Source organism: Labeo rohita, chromosome 18, assembly GCF_022985175.1.
Source record: "Labeo rohita strain BAU-BD-2019 chromosome 18, IGBB_LRoh.1.0, whole genome shotgun sequence".
Lineage (NCBI taxonomy): Eukaryota > Metazoa > Chordata > Actinopteri > Cypriniformes > Cyprinidae > Labeo > Labeo rohita.
Genome location: NC_066886.1, coordinates 32,198,541 through 32,216,418, shown reverse-complemented (window position 1 = coordinate 32,216,418; position 17,878 = coordinate 32,198,541). Strand labels below are relative to the sequence as shown.

At 43.1% G+C, this 17,878-nt stretch overlaps 1 protein-coding gene across 4 annotated transcripts in view; it reads left to right on the top strand.

Moving 5' to 3' along the window:
• The window catches only part of LOC127180533 (transmembrane protein 255B), a 49,305-nt gene that overhangs the window by 19,698 nt on the left and 11,729 nt on the right, over positions 1-17,878 (top strand). For all 4 annotated transcript variants that reach the window (XM_051134653.1, XM_051134652.1, XM_051134654.1 and 1 more), the window contains 5 exons: positions 140-202; positions 7,623-7,712; positions 8,707-8,787; positions 11,270-11,355; positions 11,604-11,763. In XM_051134653.1, coding sequence (XP_050990610.1) covers positions 140-202; positions 7,623-7,712; positions 8,707-8,787; positions 11,270-11,355; positions 11,604-11,763 — 480 coding nt within the window. The remainder of the gene's footprint in view (positions 1-139; positions 203-7,622; positions 7,713-8,706; positions 8,788-11,269; positions 11,356-11,603; positions 11,764-17,878) is intronic.

Below are 17,878 nucleotides of genomic sequence, written 5' to 3'. Positions count from 1 at the left end.
TGCCATAAATCATTTAGCTTGAAATGTATTGAAACCATGATAATGATTTCCAGTGCTCGTACGGTCATGCTTATGTTCCCTAGAGTTCTTTGCATCATTTGTTTCTCTTTTTACATTCATGTCTGTCTGCTGATTGCAGTTGGCGTTTGGATCATTCTTGGGAGTTCTTGGACTATGCCTAGAGGAAAACCGCAAGCAGCTGGTAGATATCACAATGTAACATTTTCAGTCTTCCATCATCATTCGGGTTTGTCTTCCTGTTTTATGATTCTGCTCAGCATGATACCTTGTCATCCTGCCATGGTCATTTTTAGTTATGCTTCACAAACTATGTACCCTTTTTTATTTTCCTTTTTCTTAGCTCTGGTTAAGAAAACATTTGAATCTCACGCTTTCAGTGTGCAAATATGTGAAGCTCAAGCTTTTAAAAACACAAGATTTTGCACAATTTTTATACCGCAGCCCTGACGAATGATTAACTCTGATTGGTTGAGGGATATTTTATGATGTTCAGAGTTTTTAGTGACTGAATGACTGCTTTAAAGTTTCATATCACTTGACCACAGCCTTTCCAAAGTGTTTAAATGGAATTTCAAAAACCATGAACTCCAGTTTGGAAAATAGTCATAAATTATGCTATTGTGTGTGTCATTTATATGTCTAAGAGCACACACAATTGTTTAGAATTTCACACTGGTTTCACTTAGTGAGGAAACCTCAGTAGTTTTTATTAGGAGATGACGATATTTGCTAAAGACCAGGTTTACCTCTAAATCTAATCCTCACACAAACCTGTTAGTAACTTTAATGAAAAACATAATTTGGTTTATGAGCTGATTTAAGAGCCTATCAAATAGTGTGGACACTTTAATGTCCACACAGTTGGGTTTCTAACATGTTTCTCTATGTTTGTAAAGGCATTTGGCCCTCACAAGTATAATCAAACCTGCACACACACATCTGGTTTGTGGTGGGGCTTTCCATTGACTTTTATTGTCTTTACAATGAGTTTAAGATATTTTCCATCACTCAACCCAACTCCAAGACCTAAGCATCACACAAGCTTTTTTTGCATTTTAATTAAGACATTATTAAGCCGTTTTTTCTTATGTGGTCTGTTGATTGTTTCCAGTAATGTATAGGTGAATTCAGGATTACTTAAATTGCAGTTTAGAAACAGTCCAAGATGCTGCATGAGCTGGGTGAATTAGCGATGTAACAGTGAGCTATGAAAATACAACATGACTATCATTGATATCAAGGTCTGCATTGATCTACCTTAACAGTTTAAAGGAATAGTTCAAACAAAACTTACATTTGATGAAAATTTTTCACCCTTAGGCTGTCCAAGATGTAGATGAGTTTGTTTCTTCATCAAATTGTACAGAGAAATGTAGCATTGCATCACTTGCTCACCAATGGATCCTCTGCATTGAATGGGTGCCGTCAGAATGAGAGTCCAAACAGATGAAAAAAACATCACAATAATCCACAAATAACCACTCCAGTCCATCATTAAACAACTTATGAACTGAAAAGTGCATAGTTAATAATAAGGCATCCTCCAGTGGAAAAAGTCTATAATTTGTTTTCCTCTCAAATAAATATAAATATCTCAAATATATATTTTCACTTATAAATGCTAATTAATCAGCACATATACTTCTGATTCAAATGTGACTTTTTCACTGGAAAAAGAGTTATTACGGATTGTGGACTTATATTTTAGCAATGGTTTAAAGTTAAAATGTCTTAATGGTGGATTTGTTTCTTACAAACACACAATTTTTGTCTTCTCAAGTTGTTAATTGATGGAGTGGATTATTGTGATGTTTTTATCAGCTGTTTGGACTCTCATTCTGACGGCACCCATTCACTGCAGAGGATCCATTGCTGAGCAAGGAATTGCTACATTTTTTAAATTTGATGAAGAAAAAAACTCATCTACATCTTGGAATCCTTTAATGGATGATATAATACAGGTTACTTTAATTACAATGCTACAATCTTCAGAGTTCAAGGCCAATTGAACTCCATCAGCAGTATCTTTGATACACACCCTGTGAAAAGAAAGTACACTTCATATTACTTATTACAGAAATAATGTACGTGCGAATATACTTAAGTGCTGTGAGTAATGTTTTTGGACACATAATTCCAAATTAACTGCCATTAAAAGTAAATGTATTACAGTTGAAATTTATAACAATTGCAGTTAGCTGAACTGCAGAGTGTTTTTGAACTACTCAAAGAGTAACAGAAATGAAAACAAACGTGATCATGAGAAAAATAAATAAATCGTGATAATGACAAAAATGTCGTGATCACAAGAAAACTAAGACTTGATCACGAAAAAAAGGCGTTATGTCGAGATCACAAGAAAATTAACTTGTGATCACGAGAAAACAAGAAGGAAAAAAAAATGCATGGCCGCTTAGAACTTCTGTAATTATGTCACATTTAAATATAATTGTAATTACTCATTAGTAATGTTAAAGTTGCAAACTAGTAGATTTTAAATATTTTAACTTTATATACTATCAAAAAAAATGTTACATTCCAGATTTGTCAACAAAATAAGTGTATGTCTTTAAAGTATGACAAAAGATTTTTCAGGATTATTACACTTTGTAAAAGTATACTTAACTGTGTTAAGAAAGTCATGAAAGTCTCTTTAAGGCTTAAGTGGCCTTTTATGTCATTAATATTACATTATATGCAAATACAGGTGTTTTTTTTGGCAAGGTAACACTTATGATGAAAGTCAGGGCAAGGCATTCTGGAGCATTTTATTTAGTATTGTGCAACTTTTTGTTGAAGCTCGTTCATGAAATTTTCCAGAAAACAAAGTGTGTTGTTTATGCTAAAAATGTTCCAAATGTTCCCTTTAACAGCAGGATGAATTTAGTTATGTGTTATGACCCCATAGATTTCCACTGTGCATTACTGTACATGTTTGTGCTTATTTTTACAAAATGGACACAGTTATTGTCTGTGGTAATCAGCAGCATTTCAGAGGTGCTGTTGATGGAGCACAATCACAACGTAATGGGTTCCTTTAATGATTCACAGATGTATATTGTTTTGCAATGTAACACAATCCATTATATTCTTGACCAAAACATTTTTGCATGTATTAACAGAAAACAACTTTCTTTAGTGCAATAATGATGTTCAGGAAAATGCTTCAAATGAAGCAGACCACCCATATTTTAATCCATGGTACATTTGCTCCCGCCCAGAACATTGTATCTTTATAGCTTTTAGTTAGGTTATATATTCCGCTACGAACACTTTTAATAGAAGTTTAAAAAGATTAAAAAAGGCTGTAGTGGGACAGATACATATCCAAGTCACAGGATTTGCTCTAGGTTGGTGTTTGAAGGGTCATTATACTAAAGGGAGTGCAGACACAGCATGAGCTGATTCCCTGCCCAGTGTTCATGGGCCTGGTGTCAGTCAGTCTATACCCAGCTCCAGCGTAAATTACATTTTATATCACTGCTGGATTTACCAGGGTAACAGGAAAGACTTGATTTGTACTACAAAGTAACTTGATATTTATTGTGAGTGCATGTACAACGCCACTATTCCAGGGCACTGCTGTGCGGCTATGAGTGCACTACTGGGTGGTTGGTAGGTTATTCTGCGTGGAAGAGGCATCATAATTGACCAGAAAATTATGAGGAGAGCCAAAGGTCCATTAAAACTGTCTCCGTTCATCACGGTCCAGCTTCAGTAGCATGCTGAACATATCTGGAAAAGATGCAGCAAATATAAAAGGCTATAACCAGATACAGACTGTTACATGTCTGTGAAAGAGGAAAAACATAAATGCTGGGTGAGGTGAAGAGAAAAAGAACATTTTGTACAGTGTGAAGTGTCCAGACAGATGAGAAAAATGTTTTACAGAAGATGTAAATTTCATATTCCGTAATTCCAATGTATTGGTGAGAAAGCTTTCATAAACCAGAAAACATTTGCTATCCCAGGGAGAGTGTATTTAGGCATTTAAAGGGATCATATTCCACAAGAGTGTTTTTCTGGACAGCCATTTTCGGACAAATAGTTGAGGTTCTACAGTTTACAAAGAACATTCTGTCATCATTTACGCACCCTCACGTTGTTTCAAATCTGTATGACTTTCTCCTTCTGTGGAGCACAAAAAAACATTGGTAACTAAACAGTTGTGGTGACTATTGACTGCCATTGTTTGGAGAAAAGGTTTCTCAGAAGAGAAAGTCATGCCGTTTTTAAAATCAGAAATAATTGTTTAAATTCTTATTATGGCAATAAGATTTTTGGATCTTTTATTTTATTTTATTTTTTTCAAATTGATTTCAGAATCACTCATTTCTCTTTAAAATGTGTTTATTTTCATTTTTACTATGTTAAAAACAGCAAAAATTCTGTCCACAGACAAGTCATTTTTTTGATACCATGCTGTTCCCCACTGATCTGGATCTGTTTGCATGATTGTTTTCTGTTAGTTGCCTAAGGATGATATAACTGAATCTCAGATAAATTCAGTTCTGTGCAGCTTTAAAGAAACAACCGTGTCTAACACTAGAGTAGTCATAGGTTAGGACACAGTGTTATCAGAAATTTGTCATATTCATATATTTGTTCCCCTAAATAACTATACTTAAATTTGAATAGCTTTTTTTTTTTTTTTGAATGAATGAATGAATTAATTCATTAATTAATTTACATACTCACTGGATTCCAACCACAATGGAACAGGGAAAATGGAATATTATTTTCAGGCTAATGTTTCAGAGTAAAAAAAAAAGATGATACACTCTTAAAAATAAATGTTCTTTATTGGCATCAATGGTTCTATGAAGAACCTTCAAAATCCATGGAGCCATTCAAATGCAAAAAAGGTTCTTTAGATTCTTAAAGGGGTAATCAGATGCAAAACTCAGTTTTACATGTTGTTTGAACATTAATGTGTGTTGGCAGTGTGTGTACACAACCACCCCATTATGATAAAAATCCACACAGTTGTATTTTTTAATCTTTATAAGTAATATCCCCTTTTTCAAATCAAGCCATTCTCAGCATCTTGTCTATGTGACATCACACAGACCAAGGCCACTCCCACGATAGTTTATTGACATGACCGTCTTACCTTAGACCCGCCCTGACTGAGCTGAGTGAACTGTAAACACTCCGACCGCCATTGTTTTGACTCCGGTGCAGGGGAAGACGAGAATGTCTCAGACTGAGCGATTGAGGTTGTTCTGTTGTTGTATGTAATAATGAACAAAGCAGTCATCATTTACCCCCGACATCTGTGGCGCTGAAGACGCAGAGGATTAACATTACTTTAGTTTTTGAAGGAAATGCGCCAATCCTCGATCTGCCTAGTTGCGTCTATGTTCCATGAAACATTCGTGATGCAGCTTCACCTACAGCAGAAGTGAGTCTAAGGGTTTTTTTAGGCATCTTTGCAAATCACCTTTCCTAATAATGTGCTAGTTAGCAAGATTCGCGGCTAAAGTTAACAGTACTGGGGCGGGGAGAGCAGAGCACATTAGCATTTAAAGACAAATGCAACAAAATGGTTGATTTTTTACACTACCACTGAGAAAATTTCACCATGTTATAGATTTCTCATTAAGACCCTAATAAATCATATCAACTTGGAAAATGGGCATCCGATGACCCCTTTAAAATGTTTCTTTTATAAACATTTCTGGAGAATCAAAAATGGTTCTTCTATGGTATATGGAACCTTTATTTTTAAGAGTGTATAGATACATTATTTCATAAAAAAACAGATGGTGTGAGGTGTAAAAAAGCTAATATGCCTCATCATGCTACATGTGCTTGTTTTCATGTGCTACTTAGTTCGGAGTTTGGCACTGTACATTTGCTGGCACCAATAAACAATTATTTCACCTTAAAAGAATAATCGCTGCTAAATATTTTTTTTCATAGCTGCTGATAAAATTTGATATATTAGATAATCACCAATAAAACTCTCTTTTGTCATATGCCAAACTTTGTTTTGGAGACCTATAATCATATAATAAAAAGAAAATAATGCATTGGGAGCCCTAAATGAAAATATCCCTCTGCCCTAAAAAAAATTTGAAGCCACACAGCCTAATGTTGTGATAATTAAAACTCTTGGGAAACATTGCGTGTATTCTTCTGTATTTCAGGCGGTCATAGAACAAAAGAATGTAATGTTTTTTCAGGCTTTAGTGGTTGTTATAAAGAAGAAAAGTTTTTAGTGGTCATGTGAAGCAGTTCTGTGACGCAGTTTGGTTTACTGGCAGATATTAAGACGGGAAATGGGACAATCTTGAGAAATGCTTCATTCTTAAATCAACATTTGGCTGTTTCTTCAACATTAGGCACTTTTATGTTCCAGGATCCGAGAAACTTATTTTCTATATTGTGTGAAAACGATTTATATTAATCTTAAAATATATGACTGTCCCACAGTTGTAACCCTTCAAGTTTTAGAGAGAAATATGATGCATCTGATATGTGAATATATCACTTGAGAGCAGATTTTTTTTTTTTTTTTTATTGTGCATCATTTTCAATCAAGCAGTAAAATTGTCAAATTATGTGCTATAATATTAATTATCGTAGCCAAATAGGCAAAGCAAAACAAAGGAGTTAGCCTTTTAATTGTTAAAATGTAACGTAATTTCCACTACTGTAATTTAAAGCTGAAATGACTTTGGCGCCACTAGTGTCACTAAGTGGAATTACCAAAATAACTGTTTTTAAACAGGTTTCTGAACATTCCCCCATCTGCCATTGGTTTGACAAACAGATAGCTCTGTCCCCCGAGAGTCAATTGAAAACAAAGCACACAGTCATACCACAAGACAAGAATGTATGTTTGTGTGTGTCTGTGATTTACATCTGCTATAGATTTCATTAAACTGAACAAGAAGCACAGGTCCAGCTGTCCTAAATGTGGACCTTGTCCTTTAATCTTCTTTCCTGTTACTCTCCTCTCTGTTCTTCCGTTGACCTTTATATACAGTCTGACCATTTACTGTCTCTGTTCACTTCCTCTCTTCCGGGCTCTCCGTTTCTTTTTATGTGCATCTGTCTCTCTGCTGGTGTGTTCAGCTTCTCTTGGCAGTCTGTCTCTGATCAGCTGAGAAGAGATGTGTCCCTGTGGATATCATATTGCATGTTAAAATAAATACACTGTGACATTTGGTGGAATCAGTGCACTCAGTTATATGTAATTTATGGCTAGTTTCAAAGCCAGATGAGTTTTTGTTGCACCCTTAGGAATCACTTAAAAATTTATAGCTTTGGTTAAAGACTGTGTATATGTGCTTATATATAAACATGCTATATACTATGAAAGGTATTTGCTACACTACAGTTCATTTCAAATAAAGCAGTTTTGTATACTGTAATATTAGGCCTGTCACAATTATTTAATATGACTGTGATGATAATCTATCTCTCATGGTGCAGTTGTTAGACTTTAGGGCATGAAAATATTAATACAATTTTAGTAACATTTTTATTATTTGTTATATTGTGTATTATTTATATTTTAATATTAGCTATTACATATTTTGATGTATGTGGAGAAACATGTATCTGTAATCCATTTTTCTTTTTCTGTCCAGCTAATTGCAGCCATCGTGTTCCTGAGTTTTGGTATAATTTCCAGTTTCCTGTGTCTTGTGGTTGATGGCGTTTTCATCCTACTCAACATTGTGAGTATACAGCACAATCACAGTATTAAATGGGTCATCGGATGCAAAACTCACTTTTACATGTTGCTTGAACATAAATATATGTTGGCAGTGTGTGTACACAGCCACCCTATAATGATAAAAATCCACCCAGTGGTATTTTTTTAAATCTTTATAAGTAATATCCTCTTTGTCAAATCAGGCTATTCTCATAATCTTGTCTGTGCGGTCACACCGACCAAGGCCACTCCCACGACAGTTGATTGACATAACTGTCTTACCTTAGACCCGCCCCTAAATGAGCTGAGAACAGTCCAACCACCATTGTGTTGACGGGAAGACAACAATGACTCCGACTGAGCAATTGAGGTGTTCTGTTGTTGGATGTAGTAATGAATACAGAAGTCATCATTTACTCCCGACATCTGTGCAACATGTGGAAAATGGGCATCCGATGACCCCTTTAACAGCACAAACATGACCCACGAAGTCTGAGGGAAAACTCGAGATGTGATGATAAGAAACGTCCTCTCTGAGCTTCTCTTTTTACTCAAGATTTACTCAGACTCAAGACATCCTAGGTGTATATGATTTTCTTCTTTTTAAAGAAACAATCAGAGTTATATTATAAAATGTTGTGGCTCTTCCAAGCTTTATAATGGCAGTGAATGGCTGTTGAGATTTTGAAGTCCAATAAAGTGCATTCCAATTCAACATAAAAAGTACTCCACATGGTTTAATAAAGTTTAATCTCTTTAATGCTGCTGTGTCAATGTGTTGTTATTGCTTTAATCTGGAAAGCCCTAAATTTCACACAGTTTTATGTCTGACACCCTTTTCCGACACTTTTGATAGAAAATAATCTGCTCTGATCATCAGCTGTTTTTAAACAACCGGCAGATGGTTGATAGTGCAGAAAATCACTTATTGGCCAATACATCTGTGCTTCCCTAGTTTCAACACAGTTCCAGGGTAAAAGTCAAACTGAAGACATTTCTTACCTCTCTGCCAACAGGATATGCGTCCAATGAAAGCAGGAAGATGTCAGTTCTACACCAGTGGAAATAGTTACATCTATGAGAACTACTATGCCACAGTGAGTCAAGTCAGCTGTGTAAAATATATTTGTTTGCCTACATGCAGTTACTTAATGTATTTATAAAACATGCACACTTTAATAGATTAAATAACAAAGACAAAAGTCCTAATTTTATGTTGATTTAGGTCCTTGATGGATGAATTGATACTGTGATTCCTGAACTATTACATGCAGTTATTTAGCATCATAATTAGGAGTTCAAGCGCATAGCTTAGAATGGACAAAGATCAGCAATCTCCACTTAAAATTGATCGGGCAGACCAAACCGTAAGTCACAGAGGCTTGAAATTTGGAGGAGCGGTAGTACACACACCACCTACAATGTCACTGATGGGGCCAGACGGGGGCGCTACAGCATTCAAAAGTACAAAATTGCTCATAACTTCTAACCATCAGTCGCAGACTCAAGTCTCTTATGTCATTGGAATCCTTGGCTCATGTCAGAAAAAAGTGCATGCCTTGGATTCATACGTCACCTGGCAAAACTTTTTGGTATTTAGCATTTTTTGAAAAACATACTTTTGCAAACTCATCCTAGGTTTTTTGCCTGATTGGAACTAAACCAGTGCAGGACGATTCTCTGGAGAGTGAATATGAATAATTATCAAAAAAGTTTAACTTTTTACTCCACTGCAAAGGGACGCCAAAACATTTGAAAGAGGCAGGGCTGCCTTTACTGAAACGGCTATACAGAATAAGGTATCTTCACCAAACTCACAATACTATATACTATATACTATATGTAAGAGCTGAATCTGAGGTCACATGAAAAAAGTCGCGGAGCTTGGCCACTTGGTGGTGGTGGGAAAAACATAAAAACAGCCACAACTATGCAACTGTTTGCCCTGTCGACATGAAAATTGGTGCACACTGTCTTGGTCCAAAATGCCACAAGTGGCTATAAGGACATTTGCGTATCTTGCCGTCACTGGCCGATGAGTATTGAGCATCTGCTAGACAAGGTTAATGGAGGCCAATCGGAATGAACTCCGTGGGCCTGTTTGAAAAATTAATAGAAATCAGCCACTGCGATATCACATTTTTCAAGGGTGTAAACTATTGTACATTGCATTTGTTTTTGCACATACACCCGATATTCATATCATATGATATAACTCCTCATTCTGGACAACTTTGTCTCTAGATAGGTTTTTCGCTCATTCTGGACTCTCTAGCTCAATTATTATATAAAATAAGTTAAAATGTACCCTTTGGGAAGTTATAACGGGGTCGTTTAGAAAAGGGACCCGTCCAATTATACACAGAAGCCCTATAAAGTCTAAACAAAAACTCAAAACTTTACAAAAACTGCTGAGCATATGCAACAGGTGATTCTAAATAATCATGCAAAGTTTTAAAGGGGTCGTCGGATGCTGTAAAAGCATGTAAAGTTCACTTTACATTAATGTGTGTTGGCAGTGTATGTACACATCTACCCTATAATGATAAAAATCCATGCAGGGGTTTTTAATTAATCTGTAAAAATAATATCCCCTTCTTGAAATCGAGCCGTTCTCAGATGCCTGTTGGTGTGGCATCACACCCACAGAGGCCGCTCCCACAATAGTTGATTGACGTGAGCGTCTTACCTCAGATCAGCTGTAACAGTCCAGTAACCTCCACTGTTTCAATGCCGGAGCAGGGATGTAAATTAGACAAGAATATCTCTGATTGAACGACTGAGGTGTTGTGTTGCTGGATGTAATAATGAACATAGTGGTCGTCATTTACTCCCGACATCTGAGCCGCTGAAGATGCAGTGGATTACATTTGTTTGTGAAGGGAATGCGCCTCCCGATCTACATATATCCGTCTATGTTCGCACAAATCATCCGTGATCCAGCTTCACTTACAGCTGGATCATGTGCTAGTTAGCAAGTTTAGCAGCTAGTTAGCAAGTTTAGTGGCTAGTTAGCAAGTTTAGTGGCTAAATGCGGCTAACATAAACAGGCTCGTCACTCCACAGAGAGAAGAGAGGGGCGGGGAGAGCAAAGCTCATTAACATTTAAAATAACCTCGACCAGAACAGGATGACTTTTGCAGAGCTGATTTTGACAAGGTAAAAAGGGTGTTGTTTTACACAACAATTGAGAAGTTTTAACTATTATATTATGGATTTTTCATTACAACACTAAAGAATCATATCAACTTATGGAAAATGGGTTTTCAATGACACCTTTAAGAGGATCAGACCAAAGCTGGCACTATAACAGTCATAAACGTTAAAAAAAAAATTCTATGCTGGATTTGCCAAAAATGCTTTTTTTTATGTCATTAAATGCCTTAAGGCACTTGAACCCCAGTAATTGCTACTTGCAGCTATATTTTATTATTATAACAGTAGTTACTGTTGAATGAAGAAGTTTAATGAAGAAGAGATATGTGGATGAAAAAGTGTGCACTGAACAGTTTGTTTGTAAAACAGCGAGAGTTTTGTATATAATATTTTATTTCTAAAAGACACTCAACTGTTTTGTAGGTTCCCTGTCAAGGACTAACGGAATCCTGTAATATGAAAGTCCGCAGTGGAACCTGTTACTGTTGTGATTTGTATGATTGTGCCAAGTAAGTAATTTGCATATTGGTGAAGACAGAAACAGATGCTTTAGGAAACACTCAACAATAATGCAATAAGAACTGTTATTTGTTCACTGCATAGCATAAAAGAAAGCAAAAAACATTTCACTCTTTTAGTAGCACGTTTGCTAGTTTTTGCAAGTATCTCTTATACTACTATTCATATTTACTGGATGAGCTACTTGCACTTTCTTCAGAACATCTAATACCATGACAATGCTTGCTTTGTTTTCCAGTGGAGGATATCTGAACAATTACTATGAGTTTGTTGGTGTGCAGAGCTGTCAGGAGGTTCACTCTCTGTATGTTCTTCTCTGGGTCCTAACCACCCTTAATCTGCTGGCCTTCGTGTGCGGAATCCTGACCACTGCTGTACTGGGCAGCATCAAAGACATGGTGAGTCACAGCTAATCAGAGACAGAGAAACAACGAAAAAGAGTACTCTGTTCTAGAATTGTGCGCCATTCAGAATTTGTTTTTAACGAACGGGATCCAAATAACTAGCAATAATTCAAATTTTAGTCCATTTCTTAAAATCTGTATTTTGTCCATCACTTCTCTGCATAAATCTAAAGCTTAGAGATTGTATTTGCAAGCATTTTTTGACATATCTTGCAAAATTTAAAAAGAGTATTAAAAAGCTTTTTTAATATGAAAATGTAGGTTTGGTCAATATTCCAGCAGTTTCAAAGACAAGGCTTAAGCTTAGTCCTACACTACAATGTAAGTATGAGCAGTTTCAAAAAAAGTAACACTGACTGATTTTAAAATATATTAGTGCCTTTGTTCCCCTTCAGTTGTTTCACTACGACGTTACATATGGGAACTCGCTTGAGAGTCCAATCATCTCCAAGCCTTATTCAAAAGGCCAATGAACATTCATGAACATTGGCGAGTGGTATTTGCATGCCGAGCCACTCCCCCCGTATATACGGGTATATAAGATGGCGGCGTGCAACCACTCATTCAGACTTTTTGCTTTGGAGTCTCGTTTCCTGAGCCGAAAATAAAAGAAAAAGAGTTCCTGAGTTGCCACTCTCTCTGCTGGCGTGCTGCCAAACAACTGAAAGAGCTTCATCTAAAAGAGAGTTTGGCAGCCGCCAGCATAATCCTGCAGGCTGCCTTTTTTTTTACGGCACTTACGAGCCTCCCGCATTCCAGCGAGCCTGCCCGTTTGAGTGCACTGTTGTGCCACGGTTCCTCCCTGGGCGGACCGGGATTTCAAAAGAGTGAATTTTTCACGGCTGTCGAGGGCATCTTCCCGGTATGTCTCTACGGCCGTGCGCTTCCAGGTGCGGTAGTTTCCTCGCCTCTTTGGACGAACATGATCGCTGTCTCACGTGCCTGGGCCGATGGTACATGCGTTCATTGCGAACGTATGTCCATGGCTGCGTTAAAGTCCCGCCGCTCATTCATGAGTAGGCACCCCTTGTTGTCTTCCCGCGGTAAGTCATTGAGCCGTCAAGGTTTTTCGGCTGCCGCGGCGAGGCACTTGGGGAACATTCAGGTGACTGTGCAGAATGTTCCGTCGGCCCCCAAAGCCCCGCGGACTTCTGCGTCACCGCGCAGTCCCGTTGAGCTGCCAGAGCAGTATACCTCCCCGTACAGCGGGCTGGGTATCTCCTTTGGCGCTCCCCAGGAGATCGAGATGTCTGCTGCAGCATCAGAGGGAGAGTCTGACGATGAGGCTGACGACTCGGCGGGTCGGTACCCCTCTGCGGTTGCCGCCCCGTCTGAGACGGATGCTGAACTGTCAGCTATGCTCCTCCGAGCCGCCAAGGAGATCGGTCTGGAGGTGCCCAAAACACCTCCGGCCGATCCCTCTAGGCTGGATGATTGGTTTCTGGGGAGGGCTCCCGCGGCACCGCCGCGCTCTCCCCCAGTGCCTTTCTTCCCGGAGGTGCATGAGGAGCTGGTGAGGACTTGGCGAGCCCCGCACTCTTCTCGTCCACGTCCCAGCTCCTCTCCCCTCGCCTCTCTCGTCGGCGGTGCAGCCCGGGGTTATGAGGCGGTCCCTCAGGTCGAGCGCGCTGTCGCGGTGCATCTATGCCCGCCCGGCACTGCCACCTGGTGGGATCGGCCCCATCTCCCCTCCAGGGCGTGTGAGTTCTCGTCCGCTCTCGCGGGCCGGACTTACCACGCCGCTGGACAGGCTGCCACCGCCTTGCACGCCATGGCCACCTTACAGGTGTACCAGGCCAAGGTGTTGAAACACCTGCATAAGAGGGGTTCTGACCAGGGTGCAATGGAGGAACTCCGCGCCGCCACCGACTTCGCCCTCCGGGCTACGAAGGTGACAGCGCGTTCCCTTGGTCAGGTGATGTCCACCATAGTGGTCCAGGAGCGACATCTATGGCTGACCCTGGCCCAGATGGCAGATGTCGACAAATCACGGTTTCTCGACGCTCCTATCTCCCAGGGCAGCCTATTCGGCGACACCGGACGGAGGCGATTAAACACATCCTGCCCCGCCGCGACATTCCAACCACGTCCGCAGGGCCCCAACCTCCGCCTGCTCGTCGCCGAGGGCGCCCCCCCGCGGCTTCCAAACAACCAGCTCCGTCCCCTGCTGAGGTACATGACACCAGATTGGCAGCCCGACGTCGAGCTGGCCGTGGGAGAGCGGAGGTGGAGAGAATCGCTCTTGGGGGGATGACAACATCAGGCCCCGAGTTCCATCTTTGAGCAGCGCCCAAGAAGTGTCTCCTCGGATTCGGACTCGGAGCCTGATGTCGCCAGCGCGGGAACCAGGGAAGAAGGTAAGCGCTGCCCAGTGCAGTCTGACTTTTCTCCAGGACGTTCTTCCTTCTGGGATCAGTCCCCTTCCCCTTCCCCCCCCCAGGCTGCCCCACTGCGGTCACGTCGGTCAGCGTCCCTTTGATACCCCTGGCGACCAGGCTGGGAGCCTGGCTTCAGCTTCCCAGCCCCTCGCGGTGGTTGATTCGGACGGTACGTCTCGGCTATGCGATTCAGTTCGCCAGGCGTCCGCCCAGGTACAGAGGCGTCCTTTCCACTTCTGTCCATTCGGACACACATGCCGCTGTGCTTCGTGCGGAGGTTGCAGTCCTACTGGCGAAGGACGCAATCGAGCCTGTCCCTCCAGCCGAGATGAAGTCAGGGTTTTACAGTCCTTACTTCATCGTGCCCAAAAAGAGCGGTGGGTTAAGACCCATCTTGGATCTTCGAGCCCTGAATCGGTCCCTTCTCAGGCTGCCGTTCAAGATGCTCACGACGAAGCGCATGCTAACATGCATTCGTCCCCAGGATTGGTTCGCAGCCATCGACCTGAAGGACACGTACTTTCACGTCTCGATCCTGCCTCGACACAGACCCTTCCTACGGTTTGCTTTCGAGGGTCGAGCGTATCAGTACAAAGTGCTTCCATTTGGCCTCTCCCTCTCTCCCCGTGTCTTTACGAAAGTCGCGGAGGCTGCCCTGTTCCCTCTTTGGCAGACGGGCATTCGCATCCTCAACTATCTCGACGACTGGCTTCTCATAGCTCACTCGCGAGATCTGTTGTGCGAACAGAGGGACTTGGTGCTCCGGCACCTCAGCCATCTGGGCCTTCAGGTCAACCGAGAGAAGAGCAAACTCTCCCCAGTGCAGAGGATCTCTTTTCTCGGTGTGGAGCTGGACTCGGTCAGTATGACAGCCCGCCTCACCAACGAGCGCGCGCAGTCAGTGCTGAAGTGTCTGGAGTCATTCAGACACAAAACAGTGGTCCCTCTCAAAACATTTCAGAGGCTCCTGGGGCATATGGCAGCCGCAGCCGCAGTAACGCCGCTCGGCCTGCTTCATATGAGACCGCTTCAGCGCTGGTTACACGATCGAGTCCCGAGATGGGCATGGCACCGTGGCACACTCTGGATTGGCGTTTCCCAGCAGCGTCGCCGCCTGTTCAGCCCATGGTCAGACCCGGCCTTCCTTCAGGCTGGAGTCCCCCTGGGACAAGTCTCCAGGCATCTTGTGGTATACACGGATGCCTCTTCCACGGGTTGGGGTGCTGTATGCAACGGGCAAGCAGCATCAGGCTCCTGGACAGGACCTCGACTGCAATGGCATATCAATTGCCTAGAGTTGTTGGCTGTGCTTCTGGCCCTTCGTCGCTTCTGACCGACGTTGCTTGTTCGCACCGACAGCACGGCGACTGTAGCCTACATCAACCGTCAGGGTGGTCTACGCTCCCGTCGCGTGTCACAACTCGCCCGCCATCTGCTCCTATGGAGTGGCTGAAATCGCTACGTGCCGTTCACATTCCAGGAGAACTCAACCGTGCAGCCGACCAGCTTTCACGGCAGTCCACCCATCCTAGAGAATGGCGACTCCACCCCGAGACAGTCCAGCTGATTTGGAGCCATTTCGGGGAGGCCCAGATAGATCTGTTTGCTTCCCCTGAATCCTCCCACTGCCAGCGATTTTACTCCCTCAACGAGGCTCCCAACAGCCTCGGCAGGGACGCACTGTCACACAGCTGGCCTCCGGGGCCCAAGTACGCCTTTCCCCCAGTGAGCCTCCTTGCACAGACACTGTGCAAGATCAGGGAGGACGAGGAGCAGGTTCTGCTGGTTGCGCCATACTGGCCCACCCGGACCTGGTTTCCAGAACTCATTTCCCTCGCGGCAGCCCCTCCCTGGAAAATCCCCTTGAGGAGAGACCTTCTTTCTCAGGGGATGGGCACAATTTGGCACCCGCGCCTGACCTGTGGAACCTGCACGTCTGGCTCCTGGACGGGACGCGTCAGACCTCTCCGGCCTTCCACAGGCCGTGATAGAAACTATCACTCAGTCCAGAGCCCCCTCTACAAGGCAGGCTTATGCACTGAGATGGGGTCTGTTCGTCGACTGGTGTTCCTCTCGCGGGGAGGACCCACAGAGATGTACGGTTGCAGTAGTGCTTTCCTTCCTGCAAGAAAAGTTGGAGCGCAGGCTGTCCCCTTCAACTCTCAAAGTGTACGTTGCTGCCATTGCAGCGTACCACGATGCAGTGGATGGAACATCCCTAGGTAAGCACCAACTCATCGTGAGGTTCCTGAGGGGTGCGAGAAGGGTTAATCCCCCCAGGCCGCACCCCGTACCCTCTTGGGACCTCTCCGTCGCCCTCCAGGGCCTGCGGGAGGCCCCATTTGAGCCATTTGCGTCGGTTGAGCTAAAATATCTGTCACTTAAGACAGCGCTCCTGACCGCACTGGCCTCCATCAAGAGGGTAGGGGACCTACAAGCTTTCTCTGTCGACAAAGCGTGCCTGAAATTCGGGTCCGGCGATTCTCACGTCATCCTGAGACCCCGGCCCGGTTATGTGCCCAAGGTTCCCACCACGCCTTTCCGCGATCAGGTGGTGAACCTGCAAGCTCTGCCCCTGGAGGAGGCAGACCCAGCCTCTGTGCTGCTGTGTCCAGTTCGCGCTCTGCGTATATACGTGGACCGCACTCGGCACTTCAGACGCACCGAGCAGCTCTTCGTCTGCTTTGGAGGTCAGCAGAAAGGGAATGCTGTCTCCAAACAGAGGTTGGCCCATTGGGTGGTAGATGCCATCTCCCTGTCGTACCAAAACCAGGGTGAGCCATGCCCCTTAGGTGTTCGTGCCCACTCCACACGGAGTGTTGCCTCATCCTATGCGTTGGCTCATGGCGCCTCACTAGCAGATATCTGTAGAGCTGTGGGTTGGGCGACACCTAATACCTTCGCCAGGTTCTACAACCTTCGCGTAGAGGCCGTATCCTCCCGTGTCTTAACATAGACATCACAGGCGAGCGGGAGTCCGGCTGGTGTCGGCTTGCTGCGCCATTCCTAATGGATCCGTGCGTTATTTCCCTCAGTTGTTCCCTCCGGTGAACCTGGGTCCTCCATGCCCCGCAGTCAGGCCTAGTGCGGAGTAGTGCTTGTCTGTTCTCCGGTTGGGTCTCCTTCGCCCAGCAGGTTGTGGCAACATGTTTCAGTATTTTTCCACGGTCAGCCAGAAGGCCGATGTTTCCCTCATATATCCCTAAAATCTATGGATATATTGAATTTCTTGTGTTCCACATGTAGAGATTTCATGTGCTCCGCCCCCCCAACTCCTGCTTCAGTACAACTGGCATCCCTGTGGGGCCCCCTATTGGCCCCCAGGGCGTTGGGAAGGTTACGCTCATATCTGTCTGCTGACACGTCCGCCTGTCGGCACGCGGTGTGTTGCGTAACGCGACGTCTGGTTCGTGGCCTGTTCCATGGGTCTGTTCCCATATGTAATGTCGTAGTGAAACGACTGAAGGGGAACGTCTAGGTTACGTACGTAACCCTCGTTCCCTGAAGGAGGGAACGGAGACGTTACATCCCCTGCCACGACCTGACGTCGCGCTGACGCCGGGCTGCAGCTCGGCTCCTCAGCAAAAGCCTGAATGAGTGGTTGCACGCCACCATCTTATATACCCGTATATACGGGGGAGTGGCTCGGCATGCAAATACCACTCGCCAATGTTCATGAATGTTCATTGGCCTTTTGAATAAGGCTTGGAGATGATTGGACTCTCAAGCGA